The 13484-nt window shown below is 36.9% G+C and overlaps 2 protein-coding genes across 6 annotated transcripts; both read right to left on the bottom strand.

The window, feature by feature from the left end:
• Positions 1-187: 187 nt before the first annotated feature.
• LOC125479016 (1-deoxy-D-xylulose 5-phosphate reductoisomerase, chloroplastic) lies at positions 188-4730 on the bottom strand. 2 transcript variants are annotated; one of them, XM_048588010.1, is made up of 12 exons: positions 4306-4730; positions 3740-3921; positions 3382-3468; positions 3055-3180; positions 2911-2973; positions 2502-2651; positions 2226-2293; positions 1714-1825; positions 1519-1623; positions 1274-1395; positions 793-939; positions 188-611 (listed from the first exon to the last, which is right to left on the bottom strand). In XM_048588010.1, exons 1-12 carry the CDS (start codon positions 4400-4402, stop codon positions 452-454), a joined length of 1419 nt encoding a protein of 472 aa, XP_048443967.1. In that variant the 5' UTR covers positions 4403-4730; the 3' UTR covers positions 188-451. The 2 variants fall into 2 exon arrangements, with proteins under 2 accessions (XP_048443967.1, XP_048443968.1); XM_048588011.1 differs by having other exon boundaries at positions 4312-4722.
• A 1890-nt stretch (positions 4731-6620) lies between these two features.
• On the bottom strand, positions 6621-11312 carry LOC125478930 (peroxisomal membrane protein PEX14-like). 4 transcript variants are annotated; one of them, XM_048587816.1, is made up of 14 exons: positions 11154-11312; positions 10987-11029; positions 10382-10623; positions 10275-10296; positions 9990-10186; positions 9660-9849; positions 9418-9507; positions 9188-9258; positions 9017-9059; positions 8860-8921; positions 8218-8262; positions 8048-8116; positions 7007-7548; positions 6621-6872 (listed from the first exon to the last, which is right to left on the bottom strand). In XM_048587816.1, the coding sequence occupies exons 2-13, from the start codon at positions 11009-11011 to the stop codon at positions 7048-7050; spliced, it is 1557 nt and encodes a 518-aa protein (XP_048443773.1). In that variant the 5' UTR covers positions 11012-11029; positions 11154-11312; the 3' UTR covers positions 6621-6872; positions 7007-7047. The 4 variants fall into 4 exon arrangements, with proteins under 4 accessions (XP_048443773.1, XP_048443776.1, XP_048443775.1 ...); XM_048587819.1 differs by having other exon boundaries at positions 8860-8906; XM_048587818.1 differs by having other exon boundaries at positions 10382-10620.
• Positions 11313-13484: the final 2172 nt, after the last annotated feature.

Below are 13484 nucleotides of genomic sequence, written 5' to 3'. Positions count from 1 at the left end.
TGGTTTGGGGTGGCTAGTTTGGGGTTTGTCAAATTTCTTCCCCAGCCCAACACAGACGTCCACCTTTTTTTTTATTGAGGTTGGAGCTTGGAACTTGGTTCACGTTGCGGCAGTAACACTCCCAAAAGGAGAGAAAATGGCCTACTTTTTGCAAGTTCGTCTAACAAGGACTGAGAACAGAGAATCAAAAGGGGCAAACAATGTACAATTTCACTACAGATCGGGTTTTCAATGGTTCTTGTTTCTGTGTTTAGAAATTTACCGTCCACAGTAGGACATTTCTTCAGAGGGATAATGTATTCATACATTTAGAACCTATTTAAGGGGGGAACGCATTTCCGTTCACTCCCCCGCCCACAAGCTTGCAAAATCTTGGGAGATTCAACGTACCGACTGACTCTCCGATCATAGCATCGGTTGGTATGTTGGCCAACAAGGACAGGCTAACTGATCATGCAAAAACAGGAATTGAGCTTTGCAAATCAGCTGCATAATCTCGTGCCCATAAATCGTAATGTATGATTTCCTCGAGGGAAGGCGAGGCCACTAATTCTGCCCGATGCTTAGCACATGTTAGCTCAACAACCTTGAAAATATCAAGATAACTGATTCTGCAAGACAGGAAAACTTTTCTATTAGCAGAGAATTTTGTATGACGAAAATTTGCTCACCAGCGAGAAGATTTGCAATTTCACAGCTCGGGCAGTTAAAACTGCTGAGGTGACCATAATTGTCGTCAAAGTTTGAAAGTTAACATTTTCTATCAAGGGAGAATGAATAAAGAGCACATACTTTTCACTGATAAACATCTCCACAGCCTTTTCATTTGCCGCACTAAGTACTCCAGTCATGGTGCCACCGGCCCGTCCAGCAGCATAGGCAAGGTCCATGGATGGGTATTTCACATTGTCAGGAGCTTTAAAGGTTAATGAACCAAGCCTGCATCAATATTAGTTTCTAGTCAATCTGTGACAGTTTCTCGAAGAAGGCAGCGTTATGATTGTAGTAGATTTCAGCAACATAATGGGCATCTTATAAACTAAATTAAACATTCAGGATTCACAATAGACGAAACCACCATTGAATCATTAGAAGTTCCGACAATATTTGGCATAGTTACCCAGCTTTAGAGTCAGAAATGCATGCTCATTCATATAACATAACTTAGTTATCAGGAGGAACATTTAGAAAATTCTACGTTACCATAAATGAAAAGAAAATGAAGGACGCAAGCTGGAGCCCCATGAAATAAAATAAGGAAAGGGTTCATTACTTGCAAAGATCAAGACGAGGCCACGTTACTTCAGAGCAGTAGATTCTCTCTGGCCATGACATGGTGTAGAGGATTGGCAAGCGCATATCAGGCCATCCCAGTTGTGCCAGAACAGATGAATCCTGAGAAGAACATCACAGAAATCCAAAAAATACATGAGTTTGCAGTGTTTTTACAAACTAAAGAAATATTTAAAACACAAAATTAGCATGCCAAAACTACAGACAAATGTTCAGTAGCAGAACCTGCGTTTCAATCATTGAATGTATAATGGACTGTGGATGAATCACAATCTCGATATCATCATATTCAGCTCCAAACAAGTAATGAGCTTCAATGACTTCGAGACCCTGTCAATGAGTACAAAGAACTTAATATTCAGCTCTAATATGGTGCTTTCCATATAAACGGCTTCAACATGAACACAGACGATAACAAACCTTATTGAAAAGAGTCGCAGAATCAACAGTAATCTTCTTTCCCATATTCCAGTTTGGATGCTTCAGAGCATCAGCAACTTTAACTTCTTTCAACTTCTCAACAGGCCAATCCCTGTCAGTATCGGAGTGAGAAATTGTCAATATCCTCCCTATGCAACTTTAACTTCTTTTAATTTCGCATAGTCACTAATGACTGAAACTAAATCATTCAGAAAGATGTTACAACAAAAGTAAATCACTATTAAAAGTGAACTTGAAATTGAATACAGGAACATCCTATGCGAAATTGATGATTGAATTATGTTTTAGTATTTCTTATTTAAATGCTTTTTCTTTCAAGAAAAACTTTTAGAGAAAAAGCAAAAAATATGGGCAAGATCAAATAAAATAATTGAGGAAAATGATAAATTCCTACTAACATTGATAGGTAACCCCTTTCTATATATTCTAAGTAAGAAAGTTGAATATCCCTACTCAGCTTTCATATTCCAACTCAGATTATGATTTCATACCTGAATGACCCACCGGACGCTGTCAAAATGATACGCCGAAGCGCACCCTCTGGCAAGCCTTGGATACACTGAAAAAAGGAGAATTCATGAAGCTTCACTATGACATAATAGTCACCAATATAAAATGATCTGGCAAGCATTAAAATAAAGTGCATCACGTAATGTAATATTGCTTTGTAATACAAACATAATAATGTATGTAACAGATATATCCATTATTAGTACATAAATTATCTGACAGATTTTTAGCTATCAAGATGAATAAATATTTCGTACCTGAAAAATCGCAGAATGTTCTGAATCAGCAGGGAGAATTTTCACATTATGCTTGTGAGCAAGAGGAAGAACAAAAGGACCTCCAGCAATCAGGGTCTCTTTATTGGCTAATGCTATGTCTTTCCCTGCTTCTATTGCAGCCACTGTAGGCTAAGATAAAAAAGTAACACGAGAATTAGGTCTCCTAATTTATATTCATTTGTAAGTCAAATACTGTTTTCTTTTCTGAAAATACATTTGTTCAATTTCGTTATAAATCATCAGTCATTATAATTTGTTAGCCAACTTTGCTATCCCGTCAACCTTCCCTTGTCTTTCAGTTCCTAAATTATGTATTTCAAAAGTTATACATATAGCTTCTTTTCAAAAAAAAATTTGACCCTTATAACTTCAATGACAAAGCAATTACCTTCAGTCCTGCACAGCCTACAATTCCTGTAACTACTGTGACTGCATCTGGGTGGCGGGCAACCTGAGAAGAGAAATATGAGCAATTCCTTCAAGATGAACAAAACAAAATTCATCAACCAAGGGCAATTAGATGATAGTCTACCTCAACAACTCCTTGCTCGCCCGGAATAATCTCGGGCTTTTCATCTAAATCAGCCAAGGCCTCTTTAAGTTCATTAACTAGTGATTCATTTCTAACAGCAACAAGCTGGGGCTTGAATCTCCTCACCTGTACAATGCAAAAAATGGATTCTCAACCCCAAGCTACGTAGATAAGAAATATCAATCCGGAACCCCAATTTACTTGGGTTGGTAGCTAAAATATCAGGGTGAATTTGTGGGGTGTCTACTCGAAATTCAATACTTACCCGTAAGTTGGGATGAACAATCCTTTTAAGTTCTAGGAACTGTTATTTATCAAATGGATTACCTGATCCACAAGAAGAGTTACATTTGAACCAGCTGCCAGCGCCACAATTCTGAATTTATCTGGGTTCTCCGCCACTATGTCTAATGTCTGTATAAACAACAGAATCCGATCATAATCAACTAAAGTGATTCCCAAAATTTGTTCCTTTAAGAAAGAAAAACAGCTCTGATTCAAGTGATGCTTATACAGCAAGATACAACTCCCACAAATGAAGTAAATCATATTATTTCAATATTTGATCTTCCAACCTTCTATCAATTTAATTCTGTTAACAACTCCATACAGGTCTTACTAGTATATTAGTATCCTTAATCTCCAATAGACAATTTTAGAAGAAAAGAAACAATCTTTTCGATACCTGGGTTCCAATGGAACCGGTAGATCCAACGATCGAAATAGGCTTGGGACCGTCCCAAGTCCTGCGGCTTGTCTCCGCCGCGGCACGTCCAGGCCAAGCTGGAGGAGGTGTCTGTGCAGCCGAGCATTGAACTCTTCTCCCAATTACAGTTCCGCAATCTCTCCTCCTCAAAGCAAACCCCCCTATGTTTCAACAAACAAAACATCATGAATTCTGAAACAACATTAATAAACAAAATGGTATACCCATAAAACAACATTAATCAAGAAGCTAACGCTAAATAATAACAAAATTATAATTATATCAGTGATTACATCATCAAAATTCAGAGCTCATGCAAGTAAAATTTAAAGAAAAAAGCACATATATCCACTCCATCATATGAACTTTTAATTTTACAAAAAAGCAGATGGACCTCATCACTTTACAATCACAGAATCACAGTGACCCATTTGAGCAGTAATGTCAGCATGCACTCTGGAAAGCCAGAAAAAGAAAAAAGTCTCCATCTTGCTAGTTTTCTCGGGAACCAAACAGAAAATTGAAAGCAAGAGAAGCACAGTAACTGCTACCAGGAAGCTTGGGGAGGTGGCAGCTGGACTTGGTGGAATCCAAGAAAGAGATGGCTTTGATTTCAGCTGGAGATAACAAATTGAGAGCCATCCAATCCAATCAAAACTCAAACTTTTTGGATCCAAATCAACAAAAAGCAATAATCTTTGAGATAAATGAACAAAAAGAAGAGAACCCTCTGAGCCAATTTTTCTGTGGTGCTGGAAATTGCAGAGCTTTATAGTCAAATTTGTAGTGGGTTTTCTAATAATAGTAAATTGGTTTTCTTTCTTTCCTAATAAATTATTTTGAATTAACAATATTAGTAAAAAAAATAAAACAAATAAATAATCAAAACATGGGAAGTGAGGCGTTGACAGATGAATAAGGACGATGTGTAGGATGGGGACGACAACGGAATCAGCCTCTTCTGGTGGACTGTAATTACCATTTTCGTGGGAAAATTTGATCCTTCATTTAGCATACGACGCCGTTTAGAAGTTAGCATATTATTATTTGGATAGGATGGGGACTTGGGAGTATGCTGTTTGCAACATTTGATGATATTCCTCTATAATCCATCCAAAACATTTCATGTGGATTCCGAAGAGGGAATTGTTGCTTTGTATAATTGTAGTTTGTATTCTCTTGTATTTGAAATGGAAGGCTTATCAAAACCTTTCTATTTTTGTGTTTATTACTGTGCTAGATTTGTGAAATACTAAAAAGACTCTTAAAAACGGGATTTTTTTATGAATTTTTTGCTACTTCATGTTTTTAACACAATATTTATACACGTTAAAATATGAAGTGACAGAGAATCCATAGAAAGTGTCGTTAACATTTCTCTTTATTCATACACGATTTCTCTACGATGAAATTGAAAAAGAAGATAAATTGTTAAGTGTAGGGCCAGTCCAAACTTTAAAGGGTAGAAATAGATGACAGAGGATCCTGGGCGGATCCTCTTTGTGAGGAGCCCAGAGATCCTGTAATCACATTTGTTTATCGTACATCATGTAACTAATTTTCTTCGGGTACTGTTTATATTTAATTTTAAATAAAAAAATTACAATAATTTTTTACCGTATGATGTACGATGAAAATATGTAATTTGAGGATCTCCGGAATCCTCACAAAGAGGATCCGGCGAGGATCCTCACAAAGAGGATCCGGCGAGGATCCTCACAAAGAGGATCCGGCGAGGATCCTCATTCGAAATAGCTGACTTGAGTTGATCCCATTTTCCCTTTATTTTCTTGTTAGGTCAAAAGGATTAAGGTATCTGAAGTATTGAGGTTAAAGTAGATGCCTTATCACAAGAAGTTAAACAAGTTACTAAATGCTTATTGGATCCTACAACCCGCAATAAGTTTTTATATTAGTCACTATGTTCAAGATAAACGTGATTACAAATATTCAGATTCGGCAAAGATCCAAATTCATCTTGTTTAAATACACCTTGTTTTATCAAGAAAAACAAAAAAAATTAAACACAAGATAATTTTAAAATGCGAAATAATTATCAAACGAGGCTACACTAGTTTTCATTTCTAGGATGTGTATAGGTGTACAAGATGAGAGATGTTGGTGAGTGGTGATCATAATGGTGAGGGCACTGAGGGGTATATAGTGCTATTTCATGCGTGTGCAATTGAAATTAATACCAAATTTTCTTTGTTAGAATTCCACAGAAAATTGGCAACTACCATAAAAAAGCTAGACCCACCAAAAATCATGAAAAGAAAATCGATAGAAGTGGTTTATGAGTTTGTTAATCGTACATTATTTTGGTCTTTCTTTGAATAATTTATCAATATTCACGGAAGAATCAAAATGATTTACAATAAACAAACTTATATACCACTTCCATCGATTTTCATTATCAAAAACCACATTGAGCAGTTATGCTAATTTAAAAGATTATTTTAGATAAAAGACTCTAAATAAATTATCAATAAGAAATGGACGGCCAGAAGTGTCCAACTCTACAAACTCCACTTCAAGTTTTTCGAAGGCTCCTTAGTTTCCATGTGACCAAAACGCGCGTTTCACAAATTTCATATGGTGATAATTTCGTAACTCCTGTCTAAACACACGTATTTCTTTGCACAGTACATTTATACAAGATATTAACTCAAAAGGTACGTTAACATGCATACATATCCGAGTGATATCTATGATCAAGTTGTTTGATGTGGGGTGGACACAATACGGTGCAGTTTAGTATGGGAATAGAATCAAAACTAAAACCGTTGAAAGTGTTTATGAGGAAAAGTGATTTTTAAAAAAGCATCACCAAACGGGATTCGGATTGAGCACGTTTGAATGCAAATAACCACCAACATGCACATTATTTATTTATTTATAATATTCCATAAACAAATTTATCAGAAGAGTAACCACCACCAAAGCCTAAAATACAGCTTTTGGAAAAAGAACTTTAGGTTCAGCCTTTGGGCAACTTATTTTATACGTCAACATCTTCTGCTCTCTCATCTCATCCATGCACATATTACTATTGTAACTCTTGAGTTAACTTTTGAAAGATTTTCAGGTAGGTTTCCGAAGGAGAAGAAATCTGCACCAGAAATGCAGTGTCAATATAACATTAACGAAATGAAGCTGATGGCTTCGTGAATACGGATGTTCAAGAACAGAAATATACATGTATTTCTTGAGCAATTTTACATAACGGACGTAGATATACAGTACCTGAGATGATTAAGGTGTTCAATGAAATGAACTCATTACTACTAATAACTCACTTCCTCTTCTTGTATCTCAGTAGTCGAGTTCAGCGGTGAACTTCCATTGATTTGCTTCGATTCACCTCCAGATTCAGCTATTTTTGTTACCCTCTGCAACTCATCCGCCGCTTCTGATGGGCCATTGGTCGCTTCTGATGGGCGTGCAATGGGCAGATCGTTACCTAGCTGTTCTTTCTGCACTGATGGTTTTGGCCGTCGGATAGCTTCAGCTGCTACTGCCATTGCAACAGGGGGTGGCTGGGGAGGAACCCATGTACGCTGAACTGGTTGCTCACTAGTTCGTACACCATACGACCCTCCATTGACTTCACTTTCTATCTCGGTGATTCTGGAATTTTTCTGCTGCTGCTGCCACCATGACACTGTACTGTCACCTTTTGACTGATAATTGAGCCCATTGTCCTGAATGCTGGAATTCAAACTACTGCTTACTTGAGATTGAAGCACTTGGCTCGGGTTGTTTTGGGCCTGACCAACTTCCCAAGGCTACCCAAGAAAACATATAGTACCAATCATCTCCATGTATCAAAGCATGAAAACTGAATTTTTATTACACTTACTAAAACTTTTAAAAGAGTCGAATAAATCTCTCTATAATTTCATAAAGCTTACAACCAATTCTGGTAACATTCCATGATAATATTTAGGAATGATAAAACGAAACCATTTTCTTTTTGTCCAGAATCCAGATTTTGAAAGACATGCTGCAAATGATCCAACAATGTTTCCTAATCTTTGACAAAAAAAAAAAAAAACAGTTTCCTAATCAGGAGCGAGTCAATTTCGAATCCTAGCTTTAACCAACCGGGGAAACCAAAAGTTGGTAGCCCAATTTTAAATAACTGGCCTTGGTGGTGGAGACTATTATTTTCTATAGCTAAATTGCTTAATGCACTCAATGAGTCTATGTTAGTCCATAACCGTTTCTGTTTCCTTTTACTGAAAGGAGAAAGAGGGGAAGGTGAAAAGCTCTCAAAAGCAATACCTTAGCCCTAGGTACCAAGCGAGGATTTGATAGTTGCTGATTAGGGTTCAGGGGAAAATCATCAATGTCCTGCACATCATCCAGAATGAAGAACAATTAGCATTTAAGCAAAAAAAAGAAAGAAATGATTTTGATAAAAAAAGGAAAAAAAAAAAAAAGCGAGAGATTACTTTGACATTGGGAGGTTTCTCCCCTCTTTGTACCATGGCCATGATCTGCAATATTATAGTAAAAGTTAAATAAGCGGTCAAGAAGTTATCACGTAAGTGATAATACCATGGAGCCATAGACATGACCAAACATAAGATCAAATATAAACTTACAACGACTACATGAATAATCTGCAAACTCAATTTGCAGATGGAATGATAAAGACTACCAGACAAGCAACAGGTTAGATAATTTCAAAGTGCATGAAAGATAATTTTCAACCTCGACAACTTATAATCTTTTAGGCCTCCTGAATCATCTACGATTCATCCATTCTTACCTTAAATTTGGCTACTCTTAGTAACAAATTCTTACCTTACCTTAAATTTACCTTAAATTTGGCTACTCTTAGTAATAAATCCCCATAAACGAGCTCTTTGCATCTAATGACTGTCCCTGGATGACTATCCAAACTCAAATTGAGAGATAACATAGTATTTTGTGCCAGCTTATTTAACCACATCAACTTTATATGTTCTAAGAACACTGCATCCCTTAAACATTAAACGGGTTTTATAGGATAAAAGAAAAGCTCTCAATAATAGACACTACTTCTTTTAAAAACATTTCCGAGCAATGAAAAGGCCATAAAATTTACTTACATCCATGTAAGACTTTGGATGAGGTGCTGGTTCCATAGATGCAGCAGCTGAGGAAGATTGCACTGTCCAGAAAATTGTAACAATACGAAGCAGAAATCAATATACGTTAGAAAGATTAAACAATTAGAAATTTGACAACTGATTAGAAAATAATAACCTGAGCGCACGTCATACTCTGCCTTGCCATTCACATACTGTTGCTGTAAAACAGATATATGGTAAAAAAGTTATAAAAAAAAAACCTTCTGTTGGATAGATCTGGATATCATATTATCTAAGGCTTTCCCATTTCAATAAGAATATCAAATTTGTGCTGCTGTCAGCTGACCTTTGAATTTGTGATAGCAATGCGATTGTCTTCATGATCAACAAGAGAGGTTCTCGAGGCTTTTGTTTCTCCTGATGGTTAGGCAGAAAGATGGGATAATCAAATAATCATCATCAAATTCCAATTTTGTAAACAAGAAGTTGTGATTGCAAACAAATGATGATGTGACTGTTTTTTGGGGAGAAATCAATTATAGCCACTTGATTGAACAAATAAAGTATTTCCTGTACCTTCCAATTTCCGTATGGAATTACTCATTGACTTCATTTCTTGCACTTGCACATCTAACAAACTCATGAGTTCCACGAAGTATTTCCTTTCTGGCCCAAGTATAAACCGCAGCAATCGTGAAAAGGTAATACTCATCAGTATAAAGAAGGGAAAATCAAAACAATAATGATAACAAAAAATAAATTCAATCAAGATAGAAATAGGTTAAAAGATGATTGGTACGAGAGGATCACAATCGCACCTTCAGTCTTAGAATTCAGCATTTCCTGGCTGAATTTTGCCACATCTGATGCTGCGGCTGCGGCTGTTTTAGCAGCTGCCGCAGCTTCTTCTGCCAAACTTGGTTTCGAGTCAACTTTATTCTTAACATCATTCTCATCTTCCAATACAACCTTACGTATCCAAGCCTTCAATCTAGGAATAAGAGATTTCTAAAACAAGGAACGTGTTATTAGACAGCAATCGGGCGACAGAAGTTTTATGAGATACTGTGCCAAGAAGCATATAAAAGCAATATAACATGATGGACAAAATTAACACGTCATGATTGTAGAAGGTTGAGTACGAATACCTTAATTAGTACAGCTGCTCCACAACCAGAAAGTGTCAGTACTCCTACAGCAACAATGGCATGAGACCAGTGAAATCTATACCCAGTTAATGTACCCACAGGGGAAATTGCTTTAGTGGGAGCAGCGGCGGAAGGCTGCAAAGTTTGAGTTGTATTTTGTGCCTGAACATTTGACGATGTCTTCACCTGTCCATCTGCTACAAGAAAATATAAAACCAAAGTTACATAAACAATTGACAAACTCAGGTCAAATAAAAAAATATCAGGTTTTTGTGACGGTGTTACCTTGATTTCCTGAAGGTGGGTCCTTCAATTTGCAAACAGACAACGTCAAACACGAAAAACATTGAGACTTAACAATTAGCTTGAATACGAATGATCAATTCACTTACAGGCACACGCCGAAACGCTTCGTCAATCTCTTCTTTTGTGAGCCCCTTCTTCTCGAGAAAAGACCGTCTGTAAACAACAGGAGAGCCCCTAACTTTCGGGTGCGAAAGGAATTTAACAGCATTTTGCACTTGTTCCTCCCTCATTGGTTCGGAATTCACAAACACCGACGGTGTAGAGCTTTGCCTGGGGGGCTCATCCCCAGCATCTTGCTGACCCTCAGTTGTGGGTTGAGCAATCCCTGCTGCTCAAGTTAACAACCACAATTATTATTTTCACACAAATTAGACCGTAACTAATTTTGCAAGAACCATGATTTCTTTCATAGACCATAAATTTATTCAACTCATTAAATTATAATCATAAAAACAACTCTCCTGGTTTTATTCAATCAATACCACCACGAACTGAATTCCACCAGCAAATTATTCAGTAAAATTTTAAAAATTAACAATAATTAACATAACTGATAATATATTCAAATTGTTAATTTAATTTTCAATTGCATAACTTCCTCAGCAACTATATGAACAATACTGAAACAATAAAATTAAAGTAAAAAAGAAACAAAATTTGAGAAAATAATAGAGAGAGAGAGAGATGGCACCTGGGTTCTGCTCTTTGTACGCCATAGTGACCTTCTCCTCCAACTGAATCACTCAAAATTACAAGAAAAAGTGAAAAAAAAATGGAAAAAGAAAACAGCAAAAACTGATTAAAAACGCTTTTAATTCACCATTAAAATTGTGAAATTCTGATCAAGAAATAACTTACAGGAGACGATGGAAATAGTGATGTCAGCAGAAGGCTAAGGTGGGCTTTTGCTCATCCCAAGGCAGCTTGCTTTTATTATTTATTAAAATTGATTTTCGAAAGGAAGACAAAAAGTCTGAAACTTTGAAGCGAAATTTTATTCAAACCCGTAAGTTGTATCTCTATCCCCAGCTTATAAAATTTATCTATCATATTTCCAAATTTGCCCTTAAATATGTAATAAAAAATTATATTAAAACCTAAAACCCCGAGCAACAAAACACTATTTTTATCTCTACACTCATCCATTTATTCATGGAAACTCAACTCAGACACTGCTTACACTTTCACCAACATTGTCGATGGTCACCATTCCCCTTCACCTCTTTTTCCTTTTCTTTTGTTTCTTGAATTTCCTTCAGTTTTTGGGGATTCAATAACTCTTGTTCATAAATATGCTTAACTTCAATCTCACCCTTGTTTTTCAAGGACCTCAGACGAAGAGTATTTGCGGAGAAAAGTTCTTGTCTAGAGTCAAGATCTTCTCGTTCTGTTCAATATAATCATCATCATCACCATACCTAGCCTTTATGAATCTTCCTTTGCTGTTTGATATGTGAAATTTAGCACTAGCTAGCAGCAGGTTTAGCTCTTCTTGCACAAATGCTTCCCATCCCCAAGCTTGATTTACTCTATGATCACAGTGGAGAGGTATGGTGGGTCGGTGGCTGTCGAAAATGTCGGGGAATTGTCGCCAGCTCTTGTGCTAGGTTCACCATAATGTATGAAATGGGTGTAGAGATAAGAATAAAAAACTTTTTTGATGTTTGTGGGTTTTAGGTCTAATCTAAATTTTATCTGCTATTAATTAAGGGCAAAATTGGAAGTTCGTTGAAGAAAATTTATAAGTTGGGTGTAGAGATGCATAAGTAGGGTTCGAATAAAATTTCAGACTCTCAACAGTTTGCGACATTTTTTTTTTTTTTCAATCGGCTGTGGTGCTTTGTGGGCGTATGCGCTGGTTGTTTGGTTTTGGATTATGGGCTGAACTCGTTTGGACCCGCAATGTGAAAGCAGGGCTAAAACTCTTGGTCCAAGCCCAAAGGTTTTTATTTTTTCGGTCAAAGGTAATTTTCATTACCAAGAGAGTACAAGTACATACAAAGGGGCCCAAATACACTGTAAACACAATACAAAATGTGAACCCCAAACACTAAACAAAAGCCCAACCTGAGAGAAGAGCCCAAAACAAAAAAAACCCTAAAAGAGTAGTTTCCTTCGCCACCGTCGAAGAACCTGCCGCCGGCCACAATCCAACATCCTATGCCAGAGATCTCACCAAACACAGCCCCAAGGAAGAAGGCTCCATCTTCCTCCACCAAGCACCACACAAATTGAAACTGTAGCCATCAAAGAAAGAAGCCAGAGGGAAAGAACTTTCTCCCAGCAACAAAGCCGAAAATGGCATACAATTGGAAGGTGGTGGTGTGTACACCATATGAGCCGAAGCTCTACACACCTTCTGAGAAAGCCGCAAAACATGGGTGGAAGATATGGTTGCAGAATAGGACATGTGTGAGAACGATAGAGGACATAAGCAAATGGAAAAGTTAGAAAATGGCTGGATTAGAGTCATGGAGGTGGAAAAACTTAAGGGAGAACAAGAAAAAAGAAGGTTGGAAGTGGGACTTTCGGATTGAGATTGATGAAAGGTTAGATCAGAAGTCGTAGGGGGTGGATTATTAAGAAAAACGGATCGGAAAACATGGAGAAAGCCAGTCCCACAGAGAAGGGAAGAGAGAGACAAAAGAAGAAGAAGAAAAAAGGATGCCCCCAACCCTAGCCACTGCTAGGGCTGGTAGTAGAGCGAGTTGACAGAATTGGAAGCACTCACACACCTATGAGAAAGTCTCTCACACATCCTTCTTGGCATTGATCGATTAATTTTTCCATGTGTGACGTTAAATTGGCACGTAATGTTTACCACACGTAGATTATAACACTAAGTCTTGATCGGGAGAATGACATACATGAATTGGTTTGTTATCTTATAGTGTTCAGGTCTAATTATGTATTTTTATGTGCAAGTTTTTCTTCACACGTAAATGTATTATTAGACTGAAACATAGTCTCAGAAAAGGCTTAATTGATCCACGATTTATGTTTTGTCTTTGGTTTCCTTTTCGTTTGTTACGAGAAATATATCGATCAATTCCGATTCTTTCTTTTCTACTGATTCTATATTACCTTATTTTATGTAAGTTGCTCCCTTTGACTGGAGACGTTTTTTTTTTTTTTTTTTTTTTTTTCAAATGATGGAAATGATAAGTGAGCAGAGGATGTGGTGCATCG

The sequence above is a fragment of a genome, unplaced genomic scaffold, assembly GCF_019419815.1.
Source record: "Pyrus x bretschneideri cultivar Hongxiangsu unplaced genomic scaffold, Pyrus_bretschneideri_v1 Contig27, whole genome shotgun sequence".
Taxonomy (NCBI): domain Eukaryota; kingdom Viridiplantae; phylum Streptophyta; class Magnoliopsida; order Rosales; family Rosaceae; genus Pyrus; species Pyrus x bretschneideri.
Note: the sequence above shows the minus strand (reverse complement) of the source record. Positions and strands in the feature narration are given on the sequence as shown.

Excerpts from the sequence above, each read along its gene's own strand:
- LOC125479016 (XM_048588010.1), bottom strand. The coding sequence starts at position 4,402 with ATGGCTCTCAATTTGTTATCTCCAGCTGAAATCAAAGCCATCTCTTTC. Across the intron at positions 1,826-2,225 it reads GCGTCCGGTGGGTCATTCAG|GGATTGGCCTGTTGAGAAGT; the intron begins GTATGAAATCAT and ends CGATACTGACAG. Across the intron at positions 1,624-1,713 it reads CTGCGACTCTTTTCAATAAG|GGTCTCGAAGTCATTGAAGC; the intron begins GTTTGTTATCGT and ends ACTCATTGACAG.
- LOC125478930 (XM_048587816.1), bottom strand. The coding sequence starts at position 11,011 with ATGGCGTACAAAGAGCAGAACCCAG. Across the intron at positions 10,187-10,274 it reads CCCACCTTCAGGAAATCAAG|CAGATGGACAGGTGAAGACA; the intron begins GTAACACCGTCA and ends ATTTTCTTGTAG. Across the intron at positions 9,850-9,989 it reads GAGCAGCTGTACTAATTAAG|AAATCTCTTATTCCTAGATT; the intron begins GTATTCGTACTC and ends TCCTTGTTTTAG.